Source organism: Anopheles aquasalis, chromosome 3 (genome assembly GCF_943734665.1).
Source record: "Anopheles aquasalis chromosome 3, idAnoAquaMG_Q_19, whole genome shotgun sequence".
NCBI classification, from domain to species: Eukaryota; Metazoa; Arthropoda; class Insecta; order Diptera; family Culicidae; genus Anopheles; species Anopheles aquasalis.
In genome coordinates this window covers 33,399,096-33,422,326 of record NC_064878.1, presented here as the reverse complement: position 1 = coordinate 33,422,326, position 23,231 = coordinate 33,399,096, and the positions used below count along the sequence as shown (strand labels likewise).

Below are 23,231 nucleotides of genomic sequence, written 5' to 3'. Positions count from 1 at the left end.
GAGGCCATATAAATTGCAAATGTCTTATTAAATAACTTTTCTTTAAGTTACGCATTGAAACCATTAAGTGTTTTTTTGTGTCTAACTTCAAATTCAATTTACTGATTTATTAAAATCATATGCCAAAATAAACTACAGGCTTTCTTCTACAAGATAAAACAACATGCGGAAACATAACCATTTCGAAGGAATGTAAATCATAGTCGATAGTGGATTTTTATTTGTGCCGGGCACTGTATAGCTTTAGAATAAAAAAGTCGGTTACAAACAAACAATTGCAAACAATTTACATTTTGACTGTTTTTCATTGAAACCCTCAGCCTAAAAATGTGTATCACATATTAATAGCTTTTTTTTATTCTTCTTTTCTATGTTGCTACGTCCTAGAAACAAAGAAATTACCAAAACAGTCGAGTAAGGTATGAAAAACACCCAAAAAAGTTTATTCATGAGGGTGGATAATTTAAAAAAGGGTATTTTATTTTATGGTATTGTTCAGTTTTTACTCCAACATAATCAAATAACCATTTTTTCTCTCAATTTCAAAGATGCATTTTAGTTCTAAAATTCTAAAAACATCTTTTGAAGCTCATTATTTCATGGTTCTGTTGTCGGTTAAATTCAGATGGTTAACGGGTAAAATTCCGATGGAACGGCTGTATTCCGATATCCTTGATCTGGTGGTAAATGATATGACATGCACTTTATGCCTGCGGAGCAGACTATTCAGTATCAGCCAATTGACCAATGGCCCATTGGGGAAAGCTGCGTACTTGAGAATTTGAGCGCCAAACTCCGCTCGCAACTTTTTTTATGAGCTTAAATCCCTTCTCAAGTCCAACGCACGTGGCACGGACGACTTGCATATACATTTCAGCCCCTTTTTTTTATTGTTGCTTTAAACTGAATCAAACTAGATAGTTTATGTTCGTTTGGTTTCAATAATTGTATGACCAAATTGGTTGTATGAAAGTGAACTGGCAGGCCATTCACTCTTCGCGAGAAATCTGGTTAAATTGTCCCTACATAAGTTTTGAACCAAAATCGCTCCTCCGATGGCGCTCCATCTATCCTGGGCAATCGTTTTCCTCTTGCCACACGGTGCATAATATCATCATCACATGGCTGATGAATATGTTCGCAGCAGAATTTTGCCGCTTTCTTGTGAGATGTCATCTAAAATCATAACCAATGCGACCCTGTAGTTCATCTCTCCTTTCCAGACTGGACAGTGCGGTGTTCTGGCTCTATTTATTCGGTACAAATAATCTCTAAAATAATCATTTCCCGAGAAGAACTGCTCTCCCCGTGTTTTTGGGTCACTCATGGACCGATTTCTTGGATAAGGCAATGTGTTCCAACTTTACCTTCATCCATTGTATTTGCTATTCCCGCATCGGATTTTATTTCCCGATTCTATTGCCTTATGGTTTTCCATGATCACTAATATGATTGACATCATACTCCACATTCCCAATCATGCGGTCTAGAATTAGTCTGTTGGGTTTTCTTGGGGTTTCTCAGTGCTTTACACCAGCCTGGTCTTGCGTAACGTTGGTGACACTGCATCAACACTGACACTGCGTTGATGTGGTTGCAAGCAGCTTGTTTTTGGAATTCGAAAGGCCCCCGTTCGGTGCAGCATGCCAGTGAGAGCCCATAAAGAGGTCCTAGCTTTATTTGCCGGATACTTCAAATGGTCCTTGAAGGTAAGCCTACTATCTAACATCACGCCAAGATATCTAATTCTATTCTACGATAGAACCACTAAACGACCGATCGTAACCGATGCCTCTTTGACGTTGTTACCAGCATCTCGGTTTTGCTGTGTGCGACAATCAGACATCCATCCCCCTGGTAACCATCCCTACCGACCTTTCCACGTTCAATGTCAATTCCTCCAGGGACTGCCCGCAGACCATCAGGACTATATCATCGGCGAAGCCTACGACCTTGTTCGCAACAGGCAGCCTAAGCCGCAGGGCCCCATCATACATAGTAATGGCCCTAGAACGGAACCTTGTGGAGCGGACCTGACGTAAGAGGCACTTCCTGTTAACCTGAATCAGTGTCGTAGAGCAGTGCCCGATCCTCGAAGTAGCTCCGGAGCACGCGGCAAAGATACTCTGGCTCCGTGCGATTGCCGTCCCACTGGCGTTGTTAAAGGCGTTCTGTACAATGATAGTAATTATCGCACAGAATCCACCATTTTTTTCGCAGTGACCGAATAGCGTCAACGGTAGATCACTTCTGGCACAACCCAATCTACTGAATAGTTTTCGGGTACCCTCCGAGTACAGCATATGTTTCCGTCGTTTCCAGCAGCTTACTGTGAAGTTGCAATCATCAAAACATTTCTGCTCTGTTTTCATGATAAGATATGTGTATCAGTATATAGCGGTTTTCAGATTTTTACTGGGGATGCCATCTGCCCCAGCAGTTTTGGGCGATTTCTTATCTCCCTTCAATTTCGCACCTTGCATATCTTTCCTGGCATGAAGGCACTCTGCATGGCGATAGTTTAACTCCGGGAACTACCAGTGAACTTGGCGCTTGTCCCTCGAAGCCGTGGTTTTCCTCGGCATTGTAGCATCACATGGCCTGTTCATGGTTGTGGTCAGTGCATTCGGACTAAGGCAGGATCCGTTTGAGAATCTCATAAAAAAGATTCGTGTTAAATAACGCATAACGCAAATAACGCACCCTCTTCTTCTTGCGTTTTCTAACCCCACAGGAGTTATTCTCTGCACTCGAACATTGAACTGTATAGTGCACGGCAAAGTGGTCACTATGCTGATAGCCTTGCTGAACAAATCTTGCTCAGACTGGACTACATAACGTTATATCGATCTCCGGTCTCCGATCTTCGACCATCGTTCGAACGAATCCCTCATGCGCTGTACCAGTGGGTCCCGCGCAGCCTCGCAGCAGTCAAGTTAATTTAAATTACTTGCATCCACTGGATTTGACCTTTGTACAGCAGGATCATGTACGTTCTTCTGCTGCAACAGGATACGTACTTCGTTTTGCAAATGCTTTACTGATACTGATTCACCGAGACCTCGACACTGTACAGTCCTCTTCTGAGTAAGCATCTTACCACCTTATCAGGCCACTATTTTCCAGGTAACCAGGTAGCAAATGCCTGATAGCATTTGGGTTGACTCTGAAAACTTAGGGTCCCGCCTCGTAGCGGCACGACCGACAGGGAATTACTACGATTGGCAAATTTTTCAGTCTCAGAAGTTCGTCTAGTGCTTTCTGTCATGTCACTTACACAAACCTACACTGAGTGAGGGCGGTTCCAATAACCACTTATTAAATTCCTTACTGCCAAACGCACTTGCTCGGCAAAATTTTGATTTTTGTTTTTCAAAAACGAGGAACGAGAGGGGGCGGGGAGGTAATTAAAACAAACTTACCTTTTTACAGTTGAAAATCGAGGCCGTGGAGCGTAGCTCAAATATTTTCGCTCTATTTCCTCTTCACAATAGCTACAGCTACATGATGAATGTTGTGAATCGTCGATAGTCGACCGACCGTCTATATCGCTGAGGTTGAAGTCAGTATTAAAATTATCATCGAAACTGACCCTCGAAGTAGATTTCAATGGAGATCTTTAACAGAGAAATGAGTGCAAATCAGTGCATTCGGTAGTACATGTGGTATATATAAAAGGCGAAAGCCCACTACGTTATGACCAATTGCTATAATATACTCTTTTTATATTTAAGGACCGTAAAAAAAAAAAAAACTCGCGATGAATGAATCCAAAAAGATCACACACAGTTAAAACACAAAAAATATTATTGTTGCATTTAGAACAAAATATTCAAGATTTCATTCGATGTGGAGTTGCGTACTTTTTTAATCCTTGAAAACCATTCTGATCACTTTTACTGATCTTACTATTCTAAGAGCTCTTTAAAACAAACCAATACAACAGGAACACCATACTAGTAATACGCATGTATTAATCACTTTTCTAAATTATTTGAAACACTTCTTTTGCCATCGTACAGTTGTTGGCTCAAGCATACCCCACAAAAAACTGACGGTAGTTATACAAATGGCCATGTGCGACAAATCTAAAGTGAAATCATCCTGAAAGAAGTATTACTTACTTTTTGTTTTTCTGATCTACACTGTCCACTACAACATTCCAAGTCCGATGGATGAGATATAGTAAGAACAACATGCGAGAATTCTCAGAATTAGATTGTTGACTGCAATTTGCTGCAGCATATTCTTTTGTGCTTGATCTGGGATCGTTATCCTCAAAGTAGCAATGCTTGGCTGCGTTTAAGTATAGTTGATATTGGTTTTCCGTATAACATGGGTGATTTGTTTGCGACCTGGGGAGTGTCGATTGATTGGTGCTTATTATGTTTCCCATCGTTATCGTTACAAATTTTGTTATATTTTTGTCGCTCTGGTCTTCTTTTCTTGTTGTTCTTTTATATTCTTCTGTATTTTTGTTAGATAATTTGAATTATTGCATCCATTATGTTTGTTAGACACTTTTCCGACTCTTCGTAACATAACATTATGACTTGTATCCATTACACTGGGTTGTGTGTTGATGCATCTTAGATTGCGTGTTGTGCAGCTAACATAGAAAAAATCTACAATGAAATTGAAAACTATATTTTATATCTGTTTTATTTTTATTTTTACACAATGTTCTATTGACATACTTTCAATTTAATTAATTTCAAATTTTTCGCCTTGATTTTTTTAGTACAGCCCCAAACGCTCTCCAAAACTATTGCATACCGCACAGACGTCTTCGTTTGGCATTTCGGCCCGTTGGAAACAAACATATTTTGCTCCTTATAAGTTCTTCGCACAAGGAGCCAAATGGCCTTTGAGAATGAACTCCAATTATTTATCTTTATTAATGTGTATGCCTTTATCAATGAATGATAGAGTTTTCGTTCTTTTGCTCGCTATACCATCACAGATGAGGCATTTTGATATCGCTGCTGTGTTTTTTGGTTGGTTGGAATTCCGCGAAGAGATACAACATACAGGTGATCATTTAGCTTTTCCAACGTTGGATTCAGAGAAAACAATTTTTTTCCGAACAAATGATGTTGTAACTAGCGTGCATAAATGCAATGTGTGTAAACACATTTTCAAAGGATCTACAGCTGTATTTAAGAGGAATTACAGATGAGGAATGTCTCCAGTAGACACAGAACATAAAATAGAACACACAGTCCCTGGGGTTATTTAGAGAAAACATTGATTTTTATATCTCAGATAATTTAGCACTGACAATGATTGGATTCTCAAAAAAATTATATATTTTTATATTGGGTTGCGGCGAAAGTTATCCATTATTTTTAAAGTAGATGGCTTTAATGCTCGATATCTCTTTAAGATATTGCGATATCTCTCTGTATACTACTGTGGCTAATAAATAACAGGACTCGGTACAGAATTTACTAGTGCTCGTATTTTTTGTAAGTTGTCAGAACTGTTGTTAACATCCATGCCAAGTTTCACGTCAAAATAATGATTAGTTTTTGAGATGTGTTTTTTTTTTGTAAGATACTAAAAGTGCATTCCTCGATTTTCGCAAAAAAAATACCTCACAAAAAAAATCATATCTCAACAGTTGATTATTATTTTGACATGAAACTTGGCATGGATGTTACCAGTACTAACCACCTACAAAAAATACGAGATTGACAAAAAATCGTTCGCACTAGCAAATTGTGTACCGAATCCTGTTATTCATTGGCGACAGTACTATGTTATATACCATTCGTCTGTGACTTACAGCGTTTTGAAAACGGAAGTCAAAAAATATTATTTTTGCGTTTCACACTTTTGGTTCGAAGAAAATGAAATTTCAAGATAAAAGCCTAGAAATGTGCGTAGTGTTTATGGTAACGATACTGCAACACATAAAATTGCATAGTTTTGGTTTTGTCTGGAGCGGAAGCCAGGATTTTTCATTTAAAATATTCATCTTATTAAAGAAGGTCCATCGTCGAAAATGGTAATAAAATCACAAAAATACTGGAGCATGTTAGTAGTATACAGTATCACCAAGGAGTTCATAAATAAGGTAAACTATTTCACTTGAGATTTGGATTCAGATCAATCGACACAAAAGTACTAAAGGATCGAATTTCCATCTACGAAATGTTGATCAAATGGAATGAAATCGAGCCATTTCCGAAAATGATGTGATTGGTAATTAGGAAGGGATGACAGGCTACCATATTGTGCCAAAAGATCGTTCTAAAGCATGTTGAATCGGTTCAAATTGTGACTAAACCTCCAATAAGGTTCTACAGTGCATTTGGAATTTTCATGTCCGAAAATAATATTATTGAGCTGTTTTCGTCAACCAATAATGTACGATCTTTACTCAAGGTTTGAGCACAAAACGCAAGAATTGGTCAACAAAAGGGGGATCGTGTTCCATCAGAACAACGCAAAACAACACGTGCCTGTAAAAAATTGTCAGAAACACTGAGAGCTTCGTAGGAATCTTACGATGCCTAGTTCAGTTCAGACAGTCCAGTTCAGGTTTACCATCTCCTTTGCGCATTACAAAATTTTCTAGATAGTATGAAACCGGTACGAAGTAAAGTCTGTGAAAATCAATTTTTTGAGTTTTTCGTCGATGAGAAAGAAACTTTTTATGAGAGAGAGAGAGAGAGAGATAATGAAATTATCACTAAAAAGCCAGCAAATTATCCAACAACGGACCATGAGAAGTATTTGAAATAAAGCTTTGAACTTCACCCAAAAATTATGGACTAATTTCTCCCCAACCCAATGTTTTTCCATATCTTATCTACTATTCCTAATTTGTGGTTCCTAATTCTTTCCTAATAAATTGAAGATCACTTGACATCCTCATTGAGATTGATGATCCTTGACTTTTTCAATTAAACAGTATTATGGAAAAAGAGTTTAAGAATAGTACGTCTATTAGGTGGGAAATGTATTGATGATCCTCAATCTAAGTTCCAAATATTCGTCGAAGTAAATAAAACGAAGGATAAAAAACCAAACAATTGCAATTTAATCACGTTAAATATATTGACTGACTGTTACTAATAAATAATAAGGACTCCCATGTACAGTTCTTACCGGTGCGGTTTCTTAGATTTTCTTCTGCAGATCCAAACAGTTAGGTAGTACACAAAAAAGCACTCATCTTACACTATCAGTATATTTAAGCCAGAGACTGAACGAACGATCGATCACGCATCGAAGCATGCGAAACGTACTCTATTTTGCGAAAATTTCGCTTGTTGTCAACTTCTGCATTATACATTGCGAAACTGCTTTTCACACACTATTCAGTCGAAACAGCACTACACAAAAAACATGCAAACCTACTACCATCCGCCAACAACTTTTGCTGCGCTGAAGCCGCTAGTGATGTCCGAGTGCGGTGAAAGACTGAAGATTTTCTGTTCAAGTGGAGTTGATCCACCTTTTCCTCCAGCATAGCGGAGAAAAATGGGTCGATAGCTAATCACCGAGCAAAACCCGCTTTAGCGAGCAAAACCGGCAGAGACGACCATCGTGAAGATGGAATGTGGTTGCTGTTTCCTTTTCGTTTTGATTTATTAGTTTAACAAGATATCTTCATCCATACATCTCACAACTTTCTGACAACACTGCGTTATTATCCGTAACTTTTATAAAAAAGAATTACTGTTTTGTTAAATTTGGATTATTTTATCACACAACACCTATAGTGCAGGTAAAATCAGCAGAATGTGCGATTGAGAAGATATCTTCGACGAAGGTCTAACGCCGCGCTTTCGCTAACATCGTTTTTCGATTTCATTTTCTCTTGCTTGCTTCTCTGCAAACTACAACAAGCAAAGGAAAACAGATCTGGGCAACAACTGTTTACTTTAGAATTAGAGTTTTGAGTCCCCTCAATCCTCATTCAATGTCTAGTCATATATATTTGATTTTATTATGTTTTTGATATCACAAATAGATCATGTTATTTTTCATTTAGATAAACAATTGCAGTGCAGAAAGCTTCAGTAACCATTATACAAGTTAAAGACATATAAAATTAATTGAAAAATGTTTCGTCTGTATTAAATTTGGTACGTTCTTGGGGTATTTGCCAATAATATTAGACGTAATGTATAATGCAGGAAAGGAAGGATGTATGTTGATATGTTGAGCGAATTCTAAATTTTGCGTTTCAATAGCCCTTATCATGTAGCATACAGAATGGTGGATAAAATAATAATGAAATATGTTTCTTTAAAAGTAAATACTTTTAACACGCAAGGAGTTAATCTACGCGTATATGAAATCGCTGCTTAAGCTTCCTGTAAATCTTTTTTTTTATATTTTATCTAGGAAACCACTTATCAGATACCCTTGATGAGTCCTCATTTACTTTTCTTAACATTTTTTCATTACTTTCATTAACGTATCCTAAAGTGCACTAACCCATGCACCCATGAATGAAAGGTCAATCTATCCCACAAATGAAAGTATATTCTCACTCGTATGGAAGAATCATACTGAAACGAACGAAACTCGCGAAGATTCTCAAAGATGCAGCACCCATACGAGGAAGTCATATTGCATATCGCTGCACGTGGTAAAGGAGTGAGGCAGGATTACTAGGTACAAGACAGGTTTCTGGCTATTCAGGGAAACATCCCAGCGAATGGGAAAGGGTGTAGATTCTTTGCTATCGACTTATAAAACCTGTCATGATGCTAAACTCAAGACCTCATTCGACTCGAAGTCGTTTATATTGGAAGAGAGAGAAAGCACTGCAATTCCTCCAGGAAGCAAGAAAATGGGTATCTAGGTTATTGCCACTTGCACCGATCAGCTTTCGATGTCAGGAGACATCGTTTTGTGTGCAACTGCGGGGCTAATTATTTATTTTTGCATACTTCTTTAATAACTTGCTTAGTAATCATAGTGCATACTCCGGATGCAAAAGACTGACTTCATGGACTCCATTGCTTTATTATATGCTTTATTTGTATCACACCCTTTATGTGTTGCCCGTTTAGTTCTACTAAGAAAATGTATTTTATCGCCGTTTGAAGAAAACAGAAGAATGAATTATGTACGGTAAGCCACCGTCAGAACCATCAGAATAACATACTATATGAAGTGCTCTTACCCTGCTTAAAACATATGTTTTGACTGTTTATTTGAAATACAGACGGACAATTCATAAATGGAGCAATTAACGAACAAAGAAGTGTTATTCATTGTGAAACGTACATACATCTATGGAACACGTAGCATTTTGGTTAAGAGACGTAAGAGATAAGACACCTGGCATATATAATACATTGACAAAAGTAAAAACACGTCTCAGAAAGCGATCCAGTACAATGTGGTGCACTTTAATTTCCTTGGTATATCTTTCAGTATCGATAGCGGGACGTAAGTAACATTCGTTTATAATTGATTTTAAATTTTGAACAAAGAAATGTTGATACTTTAACATATGCGTATAATACCGATAGAATGTGTTATCAACGTTAAAACGGATCTGCCCTATCCGGAACCAGTGTTTATGCGTAATAACAATCTTTGGATACCAAATGATGGAAAGCTGATTTGGGGAATGGCAGAATCAAACTTAATTAGCTGTCCTAGATCTAGTGTGGCCAATAGTAAGTATAAAATTTTCGAAAATTCTTTTCATAACAGCCTAAACCATGGCATTCTATCACATAGGTACCACAGAAACAACTCTTTTAACTTGTGTCGCCGGAAACTTATACATTCTAAACGGCGAACTCGTCAACATATCGCAAGTTGTTTGCTCTCGGCCAGTTACGGGTGATTACCAGCTTACTAATAAGGCATGTGGCAACAGCGGGACAATTCGTAACATCGGATTCCAAATTGATGAGGTGCGATTTGTAAATCATTTCGATGTTTGTTACAACGCACAAACTGCTTCCGTTATATACACCAAACACATAATTCCTGGTGATTCAATCCTCGGTAAGAGAGACTAACATCTCCATAGCGTAAGGTTTATCAAATATAATGCGTTATTTCTTTGTTATAGATGCTATAGTGGAGTCGTATCGCCCTTCGTTTAAAGTTGCGGGAATACCGAGTGGAACTGCGCCAGCTACTGCATACACCATAAAATCCCAGCTAACACGATTGACACAGTTGCTCGGATCTTCTGAACAAGCTGCAAAATTCGTTTCAAGTTTATCATACATTGCTCGCGGGCACATGACTCCAGACGCTGACGGCATTTTCAGAACATGGCAGTGGGATACTTACTTCTACATAAATGTCGCTCCTCAGTGGCAAAAGGTTAATGGTGGAAATTGGTTAGCTATTGAAAAGTTAGGGCGTACGATTGCCGATCAAATGCAACATGATATAAACGTTTATACCGGAACATACGATGTGCTGACATTGCCCCACGTTAACGGGACCATGGTGCCGATTACGCTTAGTGCATCTGGAATAGAAGTACCTAAATGGACCTGGAAAATCTTCAAATCATCGGTTACGAGCGCTGCTATTGCATTCGTGACTAGTAATAATCCTTATCGTATATCTATCAGTGAAAATGAATTCCTTTGCCCCGACATTTGTAAGCAAACCGGTTGGTACACGCCGTCATTCGATATTTTTTCAAAAGGTTTCACTTACTGCTGTTCGGTTAACTGTTTAATCGCAACCGTAAAATCTATTCCCGATGAAGCCAATACAATGAATACCCTGGCAAACAAATAAATATTCCTTTTTCTGGCTGTATGGTACAAATTACGCTTTTTTTATTTTTATTTGCTCATTGCTTTGTTGCATGGCTAACCAAAATAAAATCATTTAAGTGTAGCAGTGTGAAAGAAATTCTTTTTGTAATATGTAAGCTCAGTTATACTTTCTAAGATATCGTCTAGAGCACGATGAACTAATCGTTTTCGAGGGGTGCATGAGTAAGCGACATTATTCCATCGTTTGCACAGTTCCTTAATGGTACTAACATCTATAACACGATAATGCAGATATTCGTTCATCGTAGGCATATACTTGGAGATGAACAATCTGTCCATATATATGCTATTGCCGGCCATTGGACAAGTTTTGGCAGGACAGTATCGTTTAATGAAGTCTAATACTTCCTTTTCTGCTTGCTGTAAGGTGATTCTCGATTCCTTAACTGCCTCAACCAAGCCTGTTTGCTGGTGATGTGTTTTGCACCATTCATTCATACCTTCCAATACGCTATCTGGTTCATGAAGAATAAGATTTGGTCCCTTAGCTGTAATGTTTAGCTCACTGTCGGTAATAATACACGCTATTTCAAGAATCCTATCCCTTTCTACATCCAAACCAGTCATTTCTAAATCTATCCATACAATATTATTAGACGAATGCGTTTCCATTCCTTTGTGGCTAGTCGTTGAATATTGTTTTAAAGTCTTAAGACAGGTCACCCTAAACAAATTGTATGCTCTGTACATTTAAAAGTTGAATAGATTTAAAGAAATGGCTAGTTATTCAGCAAGTCGACGATCAGATCAACGCGATCACTGCTATAACAGTTTGGTTGCTTAGCACCTCCTGAAAATAGGTTTGTACGATTATTTTCACTCCTTTACTAATCAAGTAGTCTTAGGTAATTCGGTCATTTCAGTTATGACAAAACGTTTTAGTTATCTGATTGATAGTAAAAAAAACAGTGCAAATATGCCGATTGTAAAACGGAAAATTAACTTGAACATTTTGCAAATAGCTGCTGAAAAGGATTTACGTCGGCGATCTTGTTGCCCTTTTATTAAAGAGAACCATAGCGTTGATAATTGTGTGAATGAACAATTTTCGCCTTAATACGTTTTACTGACAACAACTTTATTCCATTTCAGCCCGTAATATATCTCATCTCTCAGTAGAAGATATTAATGAGCTGACACACCCTTCGCAAGAAGCTGTGCTCTTTCACAAGATGGATTATGAACACTTGGATGGAAATGTTGGCAAACACATAAATCTGCGTTCAACAATTAGTCAAAAAAAGCAAGGAACGGAAACTTTAAGATCGAAATTAATGTATCGAGAGCAAATACGAAGCAAAAATTCTAAAATGTTACTAATCGAATCGCTTTTGCATATTAAAACACCAAACAACCGACCAACAACAGAGAAGAATGTGAAGCAGTTGGTATCCTTAATGTTGAATAGCCAATCGAAATTTTCAAAGGAACGAAAGAAACTATTTGGAGCTATTCAACATTTGCAGACGTATATGAACAAAAATGAACAACTTGACCAGCAGATGAATGATGCTACTTTGGAACAATACGTTGAGGTCAGGTCGGAAGTGAACCGAAATGGCGAAAAATGTGAGGAAACCAAAAAAGTTATGGCCGCTTCAAGGAAACAGTTTGAAAATGATGTGGCTAGTGCGACACAGCTTCGTGAAAAATTATGTGACTACCAGAACAGACTACAGATTTCTGAGCTAGATGTTCATAATTTGAAAGAAGACAATTTAACAAAGAAGCAATATTTGGGAAGACTGCTCCATCTAAAAAATGAGCATCGGTGGAAGAAAGATAATCTGCATCGTATATTGCCCTTCTAATAGATTCCCCGCAGATGTTCTAGTTAAACGATTCACTTACCGAAGTTGCTGCGCGAAGACCTTGGGCCAAATGCTAACGTTTGTTTGATTGGCTTGGCATCGCTACAGCAAACGATTTATTCACCTATAAATTTGTCATTCAATTAACGTTGGTTTTTGGAAATTTTCTATTGTTTCAACAACAAACTCCTCTCACTCACCGATGCACACGACCACGACTCGGATTCGGGACCTAGCACTATCGTTTGATTTTCTTAGTAATTTATGCCACAGGGTAGTGCCTTAAATGAGAAAAGCTTCGTGTTAGTTCTACATTCTACTGAATTTCCCGGTTCTGCGGAAATCTACGAATAATACCTCACTGAAAGTCACTTTTACGCTCGTCGCCTTTAAGGCTTGATCCACTGAGCCTGCAGGTTGTGGGCAATTCGGCAGGCGTGTACAGTTAACAGCTTTTCTGCAAACAATGAAAGGATATGATCCTCAAAACATTCATATGCATACACTGCAGATTATCCATTTGCCATTACTCACCGCTAGATTCCCGGACTATTTAGGCCGCTCCGAAATTGAAAATAGGACGAGCGAGCGCATGGAGATTTATTTATTTATTTTCTGCGCTAACTGCCATGATACATGATATTGCCAACGACTGCATGATGCTCCCTGCAACTGCATGATGTTGCCGACACTTGCATGGCGTTGTCAACAGCCGCAATTTCGCTTGTCACGACGTCACGGCCATCGAAGAACAAGGAGCAAATTATCTGATCTTTAAAAATCCATTCAATTTATTCGTCGTCGCAGTTTCGATATCGCTTCATTCCTTCTTCAAACACTGTGGTGAGTGTTGCCAACGCAGTTAGCTAAATATTCAGCAGCGTGATCACGGAAGGAACGTAATTGGGGACGATCGTTTGTCTGTGAACTTATTTTTTACCTTAGAAACGTGTCAAGCGCAATGAGTGGACCGATATTTGGCAGCAATAATGCACTCGGCAGTAGCTCTGCCGGAAATCGGCATCTTGTGGAATTCCGGGCCGGGAGAATGAACATGGTCAACAAGATGGTACATCCGGACAATCGGAAAGGACTGGTGTACGTATATCAGGCGGAGGACGGCTTAATACATTTCTGTTGGAAAGACCGTACGACGGGAAACGTCGAAGACGACCTGATCCTGTTTCCCGATGATTGCGAATTCAAAAAGCTCGACTACGTGAAGAACGGTCGCGTTTATGTCCTCAAATTTAAATCGTCCAGTCGCAAATTATTCTTCTGGATGCAAGAACCGAAAGCAGATCGCGATGAAGAGTGGTGTCGCCGAATCAATGAGGCAATAAACAATCCGCCGTCGGGTAATAACGTTGGAACGGGCGGAAGAAATGGGGCCAGTGACAGCGGCGATCTGCAGTACATGTTAAATAACATGTCCCAGCAACAGCTAATGCAACTGTTCGGAGGCGTCGGCCAGATGGGTGGATTGAGCAGCTTGTTGGGATCTATGACGTAAGTAATCAAAGGCTGCCCATTTCATGAAGCATCTCTACATAACAATGAACGTCATCGATTAATGTTTCCCAAATACAGGCGGTCTTCGACTACTTCAAGCAGCCGCACCAACGCCGTAACGCCGTCGAATCGCAATACTACTAACGCATCTGGAATTAGTGCTGACAGTGCGGGTACTACCACTACCCCCACTAATGCTTCCAACGCGTCGTCTGTGCCCCGTGCTCCGAAAAAGATAGCAGGTTCCACGAAATCTCAAGGGACCTCTAGCAACGCCCCCACTGGACAGGCCAACAATCGAACCGATACGGTAGCGGACGGTGGTTCGAGAATATTGCTATCAGATCTACAAAACTATCTTTCCGGCATGAATGCAGCTGGCTTAGAGGGCATCGGTCAACGGCACAATATCGATCTAGCTACCGCTGTCAACGCGGAAACACTTGCCACGATCTTAGCAGACCAAGACAAAGTGGACGCTCTGGTACAGCACCTTCCACAACTCGAAGGGGATGAAAATAAGAAGGAGCAACTGAAAGAAACGATTTCTTCGCCACAATTTCAACAGGCCCTGTCAATGTTTTCTAACGCAATGCAGTCCGGGCAATTGGGTCCAGTAGTCTCCCAGTTCCAACTCAATGCTGAAGCCGTTGCAGCTGCAAACGCTGGGGATCTGGAACAATTTGTTAAAGCGCTAGAAAAGAGCAACAAAGATTACGATGTGTCGGAGGACACGATTGGTACCAGTGGCAAACAACCATCTGCTGTCGTTGACACTACCGTCGAAGAATCGCAGAAATCAGCTGAAGTCCCGAAGAAAGAAAATGGTCATAAAAACAAGGGAGATAAGAAGGATCAAGATGACGAGATGGCTGGGTAGATTCAAAGATTGTAGACCATCAACTTTCACGTCTAAAACTTTATGTTCTTTGTCGCTCCTTTTCTTAACATAATCGCAAAACAAAAAGAAATTCTAATAAAATCATGCTGGAGACTATTAAACAGGTGAGTTTTGCTGTTAGCTCCAGCTGTTTAAATCTCGTCCTCTACTTTTTATTTTAAATCTTTCGAATCATTTGGAATACAGCTTAATTCCCTTTACTCGTAGGCCAAAGACAATGCATGCCAGCATCCAATTCGAATGGTTTCACGGCATTAACGGCTCGGTGTCCATCAGAATTCGCCTCCGCTAAACTATCAATGAAATCTACATTGCAAGCCAGACTAGTGCAATACTGAGCACAACCACGATAGAATCGTTCCAACATAATTTCATGTATGAAGTGATCCTGAAGACTGATTAGGAAAGCAATTTTCTTGGCCGCCTCGCGTTTAGCTTCAGTGCTTGTTGGTCGCAAATCATAATTGACCTATGGAAAATCGAAAGAAATACTTAAGAGAGGAATAATCAAGTATACAATTTCAACCGTAACTTACATTGTCGTTGAAAAAGTTTTCTGGCAACTTCAAGTAGTAAGCGATGCACGTTTGTATGGAAATAATTCCCGGCGCTTCTTTCGCTGTTTCCGGGTCCTTGGTTGCTTTACATTTGGTCGTTGCAATATGCGCCAACATGGTATCGAAGCATCGTCCGAGCGCTAGGTTGTATCGATGTAGCAGGATATCTTGTATAAAACGGCCGTTGTGTAAAACCCGTAAATAACGATCGCTAGAAATTAGTTCTCGTAGATCTTTTGTAATGTTTAACCACTTAATGTCGAAGATGTAAATTGCGCTGTTCGAGGCTATTGAGAGCAATGAAACCGACTTTGCATGTCGTCCTTCTTCAACTCCTTCCATGGAGATGGCAAGCGTCCGCTCTTTCTTAAGAACGCTGATAGCCGCATGGTACTTCGCATCCGGTTGTTGAATATATACACAGTTGTCCACCCTTTGCAGTGCGTCGTTGAGACATTCTAGCGAAAGATGTTTCACAGGTGGACTTGGTGTAGGCGCGACAGTAGTATGCTCAGTGCTGGATTCCGGCTCGTCTTTAGCATCATCAACAATCTGTATATTGCGAATTTCCGAACTATAATATGCTTGATTGCCAAGCAGGTTGTTTGCCGATATATCGCGGGCATTGGCCAACTTGATGAAGGTATTGTCGGATGCAACGTGAATCAGCTCACCGAGGATAACCTCATCGTCAAGTTCTACTATCAACTTCTGTCCCACTTTCAAGTTAACTTTATTCATGATCGCATGCTACACCCCGTTGTGCTCTACTCTCAAAAAAGGGACGGGAAAGCACTCTGCAAAAGTTAAGCTTAGTCTTCTTTCTGGATTACTTTGTCGGCCTTACTGACGCTGGTCGAACCGTCTATGCTAACAGTAAAGTACGCTTTGTATATGAACAGGAACAGAGCAGCGTGCAGTGCAATGACCGCACTGATAGCCGAGTAGATATTACTGGCGATGTGCGTTAGTTGAAAAAATCCATCAAAGATCCAGTATTTTGAACAAAAGAACGTAGTCACTGGTAGCACGATAATGAGTATGCAGTAGAAAAACACTGTTTTGAAGGTTCGATACTCGGCTCTCTGCTCCTGTTGATTGGAAAAACCACTCACTCAGCTTCTTTTAGTATCTTTTAGTATATTGAAGTATGCTTACAGCTTGCGAGATGGTTGTTTTATTCAGCTTGGACTTGGACATCACGGTGCACCTTTTCGCCGACACCTTTTTAAGCAGCTTCAACCGCGTGACCAGCCGCGCGAGATAGAACTTCTTGAAGGGTTTTAACCAAAGTGTCTATAGGAAACAGGTGAAGTCACCCCGAACAAAATCGCTCGCTTCGATTAGAAAAATGAATGAGAATTTTGACAGATTTTTATACTTTTTTCATAGGGCCAAATCGTCGTTAATTGATGTAAATCTGGGAAGAGGGCGTGGGAAACACTTCTAAAATTATAATCAAAACACTAACGTAGAAGTTCTCCCCCTCCCTCTTCCTTAGTAGCTTCATTTATGTTATGTAGTTTTTTTTTTTAAACATTGGCCCAATGAAAACAAAAATGACAGATCACCACGGCGCTGATCCACCCTTCCACCCACCTGTGTTTTTGGGTTTGCGGCGGCAGGCGGAATCTCTCAAGCCATCCCGATTTACCAGGGTAAGGATCCCTTAGCCGTTCAACTCTTGAAATAGATTTTAGAAAAGAGCGTGCATTACCTTACAACTGAATGTCTCACAGCAGGAGAAAGGACCGGGCAAGGACAAGGAATGTTTGCGGAAAACATTCAATCATCATCGAGGAAAGCAATGGCCCTCCAGGATCTGGATGAATACTCCTTGGTGCACGTGTTCCTATTTTTGTCTGTAGCAGACCTCGATCGCTGCCTGCTAGTTTGTAAAAAGTTCCAACATATAATTCAGAGAATTGTATTCCCAAAGAAGTGCTTATTCGCTCTTGTGGTCAATTCACCCAAAACATTAAATTTGAGTTTGTATCAGTACACGACTCGCAAGCGGGCCAAGTTGGAAGAGAACTGGCGTGATGGGCGGTACGAGGAACATACACTATTTAATCACAACGTCATGTACATCTCCCAAATGGATATCGATAAAAATCATCTGTACATGACCCACGGTGGATGCTTGCAGGCCCACAAGCGAACGAAATCCCGATATTTGGTAGATACCAGAGTTCACTGGCAAGTCGGCAGCCGGCGTGATCCTGATATATCGAGCCTAGCGAAAGAAAATGATCGGTTTTTCGCTGGTCGCTTGGATGGCAAGATAATGATATATGAAAGTGGCACCGGACAGACAACGCTGCAGTCCGTAACTACGGACGTTATAAAATCAGTGGATTTTTTTCAGAACGTGTATGCGGTTACTACAAAATTCCACGCTACATACATCTTAAATCATAGCTGGCAAGAACAAGATTTTGAAAATGCGGAGCTGAGGCATGCTCACGTTTATCCACGGGCCTATGAGACTATCAAACTAAAAGGCACTCGGTTGGCGGCAGGAATGTTTCATTGCGGAAAAGGGCAAGCATTACAAATGATCGATTTACAGAGGTTAGCAAACCCGCCAATGTATGAGTGCTTCGGAACCGATTAATTTGTTTTACTGTTTCTTTCTAGTTGTGATGTTGTACAGCTAAATTCGCAAACCAAGGCTGTGTACGACTTGATATGGAAGGACGAAAATTGTTTGCTCACTGGTAACTTCGATGATTCCATGCGACTGGTCGATATTCGAACGGGTAATGACGAAGCCTGCTGGAGCGACCCATATAATGCCTCGGTGTATTGTATGTTTTTTAATGGCGCATACGCCGTTCACTGTGGCATGAAATATCATCATCGCTCCAATTTGTATGATCTTCGAGTACCAAATCGCTGTGTGCAAATGTATTTTCCATCGAAACGGAAACATAGCTTTTCACCAGTTTATGGTATAAAGGCAGATGTTGCGCAGCTTTTCCTTGTAACTGATTATAATTTGCGCGTGCTCCACTTTAATGCAGACTGGGCTGCAAAGAAGGACTACGCATCGATCTAATTTTCATCCTAGAAGTCTAGTAAGTATACATTGAAAAATCATTGAATAAATCTATTGCCATAGAACCGTAATCCTTCGATCGATTCATCGCGACATAGGTAACCTAAGCTTTCAGCCGCTAGCAAACGTTCTTTGGCCAAGATCAAGGATATGGCATCGCAGCGTGCCAACTCGTCCGTACTAATTGAGGTGTGCTGGTTGACAAGCTCGCAAGTTCGCTGTGAAACTAGTGCATCGTCATGAGTTTCCAATTGCAATACCATAGCTCCACTGGGAAAGGATCGTAGAGTAATCGGTCCGATTAGTAGTTTACACGCATTTAAAACATCTTCTGGCGAAAGGAGTTCCAGTCCCCGGGCCCGGTTCACACGACAGTAGACGTCTGCCAGCGACATCATACCACCTGCTTCAGTGATGGGATCAAGCAGCATTTCGCACAGCTGCTGCGATAGTCTCATAAAGTATTCCGAGCTGCTTCTTGTACCGTCCCTGGTTACCGGATCATCGATGCCAAGACTCATCAGATAGGACTTAAAGCGAACCGTTTCATCTTCCGATACTTCTCCGTGGCGTTCGCGTATCTTGGAGCTGACCACTTTGGTTACAGCGACCATGTCTTTCGCCATTTCCATCAGTTTGTCTAGGTCCTGGAAAGCGATGCTTATGTTTTTGTCCGTTTGTTTTTGCTTCTCTGCTAAACTGCGCTCGATACCGCCGATACCTGTGCGCAGCGTCCTGCCCGTAGTGGCCGTTGCGGTAGCTGCTACAGCGACACTACGGTCCGCGGTGATAGCTGCCCACACTCGTGCAGATATTGTCGCTTTCAGCGACTCTACAAAGAGCTGGCTTACGCCGTTACGGCCAGAGATTTTAACGAAATGGGCGATGCTGTTATCCATTGGCCCTGGTGCTTTGTCGACCGATACCTCTCCTAACCGCAGGATGATTCGCTTCTTCTTTCCAAAAAGCATTGAACTGGCCTCTTCCTGCTCAAGCGAAGTTACGTATAACAGGCGCAGGGATAATACGTTTTCTCCACGAGCAAGCTCTCCATTACGACCCCAGAGCAACCTGTGCGAAGTCAATATCAGTTCTCCGTCGTCATAACTGGTCTGCGAATAGGGAAAAGGGGATAGGGATTTTATTGTTACTCCGGTTGCCCGCTACTCAATACTAACCTTCTCATTGCCATTATACAGTTTAATATTTCGATCTATCGCTATAAATTCCTCGCTTTCCCAAAGCCGAGCTTGGCAGTACTCGAACCGATTCATTTCAGGATTAATTCTAGAAGGAAAATTAAATTAAAATTCTCCGTAAACTAGCACCCAAAGTCGCTCGCGAAGATTAGAAAAATTACACTGACAGTTGTATGTTTTGGTTGCAATCGGAGATGCTGTTTCGGTTTGAGGAGTAAGAAATCCGTTTCGAAGGTTCAAGTATTCCAAGTTTTCAAGAATTCTGATTCTAAAAGTGTAAAAAGTCAAGTTTCCAATCCGCGACCGATCACTCGCTCGTTTGTTGAAAACAAAGAGTATGAATCATTTAAACGAACAAAAGCGATACTATACCTGATGAAACCATTGAAAATTTCCGGATTTCCTTCGTATCATCAAACGCTTTCTGTCGATTTGGTAAACATGTATTTGATAGCTCCTGAAGGAAATCGAAAATCCAATATGGCGGCGAGCAAAATGCTATGATTTCACCTGTTTAATTGATACACTTTGTTAGCACCACAGAATATTCACTGGCAACAGCAGTAACGGGTTCTTTATTTTCTAATTTTCTATCGTGCTGGCAACACGGTCAAGGCGAACGGTCTGCGCTTTTCTCTGCAATCATCGAACACCACACGTATTTTTATTTAGCAAGATAATCATGAGTGACCAGAGGAAAAAAAGTAAAAAATCGGTAAGCATCAAGCCACCAGTCTTCTGAACAAAATTGTGATCACCGTTGTCTGTTACCTACAGAAAGAGGAGATTGCCAAGGAGTTTGATCTGCCGGAGCGCAAGAGCAAGATTGCAACGCTCCTGAAACAGGATGGGCAAGCTTACTGCCTTTGCCGATCGTCTGATTCTTCGCGTTTCATGATGTATGGACTGGACTGTAACAGCATCAGTGGCAGTTCTTTATTTACAACCTTCATTTGCATCTTTTTATGAAAACTATAGCGGATGTGATGCTTGTGAGGAATGGTATCATGGGGACTGCATCAATGTTTCGGAAAAGGAAGCAAAACACATCAAACACTATTTCTGCCAACGGTGCAAGGAAGACGATCCAACGCTGCAAACGGTGTTCAGGCTGGTACCCACTCCAGGCACGACAACGCATCACGAGGATAAGAAGCAGTCGAAGAGGAAAACGGAAAAGGCGAACGGAATATCATCATCCGATAAACGCTGCGGTCATTGTGATGGTTGTCGCGCAAATAACTGTGGGAGCTGTAACGCTTGCATGGGACCATCCAAGAATGGCCGAAAGCAAAGATGTGAATTGCGAGTCTGTGTCAACATCGCAAGTCGCAAAAAGAATCGATTGGCCTTAAAAACAGCTGCCAGATTGAAGAAAAAGCGTCGTTCTATAAGCCCAGAACTATGGATCAACCCGGCCCTGCAAGGAGAGCGACAATGTAATGGTCCCGGTTGCATCATGACCGCACGTCCGCAGTCCAAATATTGTTCGAATGACTGTGGGATGAAGTTGGCCACTAGCAGAATCTTTCAAGTGCTTCCACAGCGTATTCAAGAGTGGTCCCTCAGTCCTGCCATCGGGGAGGAGCAGAATAAAAAATCGCTGGAAGCGATACGCACTAAGCAGACGATTGTGCGTGCTACTTTGGCCGAACTAGATAAGCGGCGAGCGGAACTGGACTTGTTGGTTGACCGTGCCAAACGCTGCACATTAGATCCCACTGCATTGGATGGCACTGACCTGGAGGATGAAATGTCGATGTACTGCATTACTTGCGGCCACGAGATACATTCCAAAACAGCAATACGCCACATGGAAAAATGTTTCAACAAATATGAAAGCCAAGCCAGCTTTGGGAGCATTTTCAAGACACGCATCGATGGCAATTCCATGTTTTGCGATTTCTACAATCCGGGCAGCAAGACCTACTGCAAGCGGTTGCGCGTTTTGTGTCCCGAGCACTGCAAGGATCCAAAGGTTAACGATACGGATGTCTGCGGTTGTCCATTGGTTAGAAACGTGTTCCAGCTGACGGGAGAATTTTGCCGGTATGTTACGTTACTTTACTGCATTGAGGTTGTTTGAAATGTGTTTTATTTCATTTTTTTAACCAGCGCTCCAAAGAAGTCCTGCTTCAAGCATTATGTATGGGAAAAAATTAGAAGAGCGGAAATTGACCTTGAACGTGTCAGGCAGTGGTTAAAAATGGATGAACTGGTGGAGCAAGAGCGCCAAATACGTCAAGCAATGGCATCACGAGCCGGTGTGCTAGGTCTTATGCTACACTCAACATACAACCATGAATTGATGGAAAAATTGTGCGCCGGAAAATTCTAGTACAAGTTTGAATGAAGCACTTTTTTTTATGAATGTCGCATTTTTAATATTTCTCAAACATAAAAATCAAATTTTAAACTACATTAAAAATAGGTTCTTCTCTTGTATCGAGCTGGAAATCATCATGGTTGTGTATCAACTTGAACAGCCCCGTGCCTATCGAGGCTGGCATACCTAGAATGATACGTTCCGAAACCCCATCTACGCAATCTGTTTGCCCGTAGTAAGCAGCGTCAAACAGGTGATCGGCTGTTTTTTCAAACTAAAACGAAAGAAAGAGAGCGTTAGAGTTAACTTACAGTCAACTTTAGGCTATGTCCTTATGTTCTTTTGTCTGCTTACCGAAGCGAGATTAAACACCGATTCGCGCATTTTTGCTAACCCATGTCTGGTGATACCGAGCACTTCACCACGCGAAGTCATCTGACTAGCTAACAGCATAATGTGGCGATGATCGACGCTCATTCCGTGCCCTTCCATAACTTCCGTGATTTCGGTCATAATAGTGGAGCGCGCTGCCTCGATCCCAAGTGTTTGGTACACCTCCAAAATGTTGTTGCTTTTTGTTTTCGTCCCGATAACGCCGTAAGTTGCCATTACATCTCGCAGGCCACATCCTTCAACACACAAGCGAAACTTTGAGGTCCCGCGAGAATCGTCGACGGCAATCACGGCACGTGATACTTGTGGCAATCCGGCAACAACCACACTCGGGATAGCGACGATAAGGCGTTGCAGCTCAGCGTTCAGGCTGTGGCTGTGCTTACTACTGTCCGGTCGTATGGTTATCAGCGATGGCCCATGCAGTTGCACATTCTCCTGTTTTAGTTTCAGCTTGGACGTGCAGATGCTAAAAATATGAAGAATGTGAAATGTTATGTATATTTTTTCACCTCCGTTCAACTTCAATCATTAACTTAAAACGTACGAGTAACGTATTGTTTCAGCGTTGACCTCTAACCCGAGCACGCGGATACGCTCTAAGTCGAGTTTGATCAACACAAAACAATCATCCGATCGGTACACTTCCTCGATGTATGATGATATTTCGCCTAGAGTCGTCTTTTC

At 41.0% G+C, this 23,231-nt stretch overlaps 10 protein-coding genes across 14 annotated transcripts in view; 5 read left to right on the top strand and 5 right to left on the bottom strand.

Annotated features, from left to right (window-relative positions):
- Positions 1-8,380: 8,380 nt before the first annotated feature.
- On the top strand, positions 8,381-10,743 carry LOC126579230 (uncharacterized). Its single transcript, XM_050242635.1, has 4 exons — positions 8,381-9,417; positions 9,501-9,650; positions 9,715-9,987; positions 10,055-10,743. The coding sequence occupies exons 1-4, from the start codon at positions 9,261-9,263 to the stop codon at positions 10,741-10,743; spliced, it is 1,269 nt and encodes a 422-aa protein (XP_050098592.1). The 5' UTR covers positions 8,381-9,260.
- On the bottom strand, positions 10,693-13,214 carry LOC126579234 (oligoribonuclease, mitochondrial). Its single transcript, XM_050242638.1, has 5 exons — positions 13,130-13,214; positions 12,953-13,052; positions 12,796-12,876; positions 12,636-12,719; positions 10,693-11,574 (listed from the first exon to the last, which is right to left on the bottom strand). The coding sequence occupies exon 5, from the start codon at positions 11,472-11,474 to the stop codon at positions 10,833-10,835; it is 642 nt and encodes a 213-aa protein (XP_050098595.1). The 5' UTR covers positions 11,475-11,574; positions 12,636-12,719; positions 12,796-12,876; positions 12,953-13,052; positions 13,130-13,214; the 3' UTR covers positions 10,693-10,832.
- On the top strand, positions 11,598-12,618 carry LOC126579233 (uncharacterized). Its single transcript, XM_050242637.1, has 2 exons — positions 11,598-11,815; positions 11,877-12,618. The coding sequence occupies exons 1-2, from the start codon at positions 11,650-11,652 to the stop codon at positions 12,593-12,595; spliced, it is 885 nt and encodes a 294-aa protein (XP_050098594.1). The 5' UTR covers positions 11,598-11,649; the 3' UTR covers positions 12,596-12,618.
- A 93-nt stretch (positions 13,215-13,307) lies between the features above and the next one.
- On the top strand, positions 13,308-15,109 carry LOC126573955 (proteasomal ubiquitin receptor ADRM1 homolog). Its single transcript, XM_050233791.1, has 3 exons — positions 13,308-13,438; positions 13,541-14,104; positions 14,186-15,109. The coding sequence occupies exons 2-3, from the start codon at positions 13,557-13,559 to the stop codon at positions 14,985-14,987; spliced, it is 1,350 nt and encodes a 449-aa protein (XP_050089748.1). The 5' UTR covers positions 13,308-13,438; positions 13,541-13,556; the 3' UTR covers positions 14,988-15,109.
- A 30-nt stretch (positions 15,110-15,139) lies between these two features.
- On the bottom strand, positions 15,140-16,306 carry LOC126573959 (protein Exd1 homolog). Its single transcript, XM_050233799.1, has 2 exons — positions 15,545-16,306; positions 15,140-15,477 (listed from the first exon to the last, which is right to left on the bottom strand). The coding sequence occupies exons 1-2, from the start codon at positions 16,304-16,306 to the stop codon at positions 15,196-15,198; spliced, it is 1,044 nt and encodes a 347-aa protein (XP_050089756.1). The 3' UTR covers positions 15,140-15,195.
- Positions 16,257-16,970, bottom strand: LOC126573960 (vacuolar ATPase assembly integral membrane protein VMA21 homolog). Its single transcript, XM_050233800.1, has 3 exons — positions 16,947-16,970; positions 16,724-16,861; positions 16,257-16,656 (listed from the first exon to the last, which is right to left on the bottom strand). The coding sequence occupies exons 1-3, from the start codon at positions 16,953-16,955 to the stop codon at positions 16,378-16,380; spliced, it is 426 nt and encodes a 141-aa protein (XP_050089757.1). The 5' UTR covers positions 16,956-16,970; the 3' UTR covers positions 16,257-16,377.
- Positions 16,971-17,004: 34 nt separating this feature from the next.
- Positions 17,005-18,697, top strand: LOC126573956 (F-box/WD repeat-containing protein 4). 2 transcript variants are annotated; one of them, XM_050233793.1, is made up of 3 exons: positions 17,005-17,223; positions 17,308-18,139; positions 18,206-18,697. In XM_050233793.1, the coding sequence occupies exons 2-3, from the start codon at positions 17,334-17,336 to the stop codon at positions 18,624-18,626; spliced, it is 1,227 nt and encodes a 408-aa protein (XP_050089750.1). In that variant the 5' UTR covers positions 17,005-17,223; positions 17,308-17,333; the 3' UTR covers positions 18,627-18,697. The 2 variants fall into 2 exon arrangements, with proteins under 2 accessions (XP_050089750.1, XP_050089749.1); XM_050233792.1 differs by having other exon boundaries at positions 17,011-17,223; positions 17,305-18,139.
- Positions 18,461-20,249, bottom strand: LOC126573958 (vacuolar protein-sorting-associated protein 36). Of its 4 annotated transcripts, XM_050233795.1 has the most exons (4): positions 20,198-20,249; positions 19,993-20,093; positions 19,805-19,913; positions 18,461-19,738 (listed from the first exon to the last, which is right to left on the bottom strand). In XM_050233795.1, exons 3-4 carry the CDS (start codon positions 19,898-19,900, stop codon positions 18,665-18,667), a joined length of 1,170 nt encoding a protein of 389 aa, XP_050089752.1. In that variant the 5' UTR covers positions 19,901-19,913; positions 19,993-20,093; positions 20,198-20,249; the 3' UTR covers positions 18,461-18,664. The 4 variants fall into 4 exon arrangements, with proteins under 4 accessions (XP_050089752.1, XP_050089755.1, XP_050089753.1 ...); XM_050233798.1 differs by lacking the exon at positions 19,993-20,093 and having other exon boundaries at positions 20,198-20,228; XM_050233796.1 differs by lacking the exon at positions 20,198-20,249 and having other exon boundaries at positions 19,987-20,174.
- A 178-nt stretch (positions 20,250-20,427) lies between these two features.
- LOC126575595 (CXXC-type zinc finger protein 1-like) lies at positions 20,428-22,163 on the top strand. The gene is made up of 4 exons (XM_050236363.1): positions 20,428-20,540; positions 20,603-20,724; positions 20,804-21,874; positions 21,941-22,163. Exons 1-4 carry the CDS (start codon positions 20,508-20,510, stop codon positions 22,161-22,163), a joined length of 1,449 nt encoding a protein of 482 aa, XP_050092320.1. The 5' UTR covers positions 20,428-20,507.
- Positions 22,164-22,236: 73 nt separating this feature from the next.
- LOC126575594 (DNA-directed RNA polymerase III subunit RPC1) overlaps positions 22,237-23,231 on the bottom strand; it is a 5,239-nt gene continuing 4,244 nt past the window's right edge. The window contains exons 8-10 of the mRNA XM_050236362.1: positions 23,092-23,231; positions 22,506-23,013; positions 22,237-22,425 (exon numbers count right to left, since the gene is read on the bottom strand). The exon at positions 23,092-23,231 is cut by the window's right edge and continues 388 nt beyond it. Of these exons, the coding sequence (XP_050092319.1) occupies positions 22,237-22,425; positions 22,506-23,013; positions 23,092-23,231 (837 nt within the window). The remainder of the gene's footprint in view (positions 22,426-22,505; positions 23,014-23,091) is intronic.

What these genes read in the sequence shown, in the direction of transcription:
- LOC126573958 (XM_050233795.1), bottom strand. Translation starts at nt 19,900, where the DNA reads ATGAATCGGTTCGAGTACTGCCAAGCTCGGCTTTGGGAAAGCGAGGAA. An exon ending in TGTATAATGGCAATGAGAAG is followed by an intron (nt 19,739 to 19,804) that starts GTTAGTATTGAG and finishes CCCTATTCGCAG; the next exon opens with ACCAGTTATGACGACGGAGA.
- LOC126579230 (XM_050242635.1), top strand. Translation starts at nt 9,261, where the DNA reads ATGGAACACGTAGCATTTTGGTTAAGAGACGTAAGAGATAAGACACCT. An exon ending in TTCAGTATCGATAGCGGGAC is followed by an intron (nt 9,418 to 9,500) that starts GTAAGTAACATT and finishes TAATACCGATAG; the next exon opens with AATGTGTTATCAACGTTAAA. An exon ending in TAGATCTAGTGTGGCCAATA is followed by an intron (nt 9,651 to 9,714) that starts GTAAGTATAAAA and finishes TCTATCACATAG; the next exon opens with GTACCACAGAAACAACTCTT.
- LOC126575595 (XM_050236363.1), top strand. Translation starts at nt 20,508, where the DNA reads ATGAGTGACCAGAGGAAAAAAAGTAAAAAATCG. An exon ending in GATTCTTCGCGTTTCATGAT is followed by an intron (nt 20,725 to 20,803) that starts GTATGGACTGGA and finishes TGAAAACTATAG; the next exon opens with CGGATGTGATGCTTGTGAGG. An exon ending in CTGACGGGAGAATTTTGCCG is followed by an intron (nt 21,875 to 21,940) that starts GTATGTTACGTT and finishes TTTTTTAACCAG; the next exon opens with CGCTCCAAAGAAGTCCTGCT.
- LOC126573960 (XM_050233800.1), bottom strand. An exon ending in AAACAACCATCTCGCAAGCT is followed by an intron (nt 16,657 to 16,723) that starts GTAAGCATACTT and finishes TCCAATCAACAG; the next exon opens with GAGCAGAGAGCCGAGTATCG.
- LOC126573956 (XM_050233793.1), top strand. Translation starts at nt 17,334, where the DNA reads ATGTTTGCGGAAAACATTCAATCATCATCGAGGAAAGCAATGGCCCTC. An exon ending in CAAATGATCGATTTACAGAG is followed by an intron (nt 18,140 to 18,205) that starts GTTAGCAAACCC and finishes GTTTCTTTCTAG; the next exon opens with TTGTGATGTTGTACAGCTAA.
- LOC126579233 (XM_050242637.1), top strand. Translation starts at nt 11,650, where the DNA reads ATGACAAAACGTTTTAGTTATCTGATTGATAGTAAAAAAAACAGTGCA. An exon ending in GAACCATAGCGTTGATAATT is followed by an intron (nt 11,816 to 11,876) that starts GTGTGAATGAAC and finishes ATTCCATTTCAG; the next exon opens with CCCGTAATATATCTCATCTC.
- LOC126573959 (XM_050233799.1), bottom strand. Translation starts at nt 16,306, where the DNA reads ATGAATAAAGTTAACTTGAAAGTGGGACAGAAGTTGATAGTAGAACTT. An exon ending in AAAACTTTTTCAACGACAAT is followed by an intron (nt 15,478 to 15,544) that starts GTAAGTTACGGT and finishes GATTTTCCATAG; the next exon opens with GTCAATTATGATTTGCGACC.
- LOC126579234 (XM_050242638.1), bottom strand. Translation starts at nt 11,474, where the DNA reads ATGTACAGAGCATACAATTTGTTTAGGGTGACCTGTCTTAAGACTTTA.
- LOC126573955 (XM_050233791.1), top strand. Translation starts at nt 13,557, where the DNA reads ATGAGTGGACCGATATTTGGCAGCAATAATGCACTCGGCAGTAGCTCT. An exon ending in AGCTTGTTGGGATCTATGAC is followed by an intron (nt 14,105 to 14,185) that starts GTAAGTAATCAA and finishes TCCCAAATACAG; the next exon opens with GCGGTCTTCGACTACTTCAA.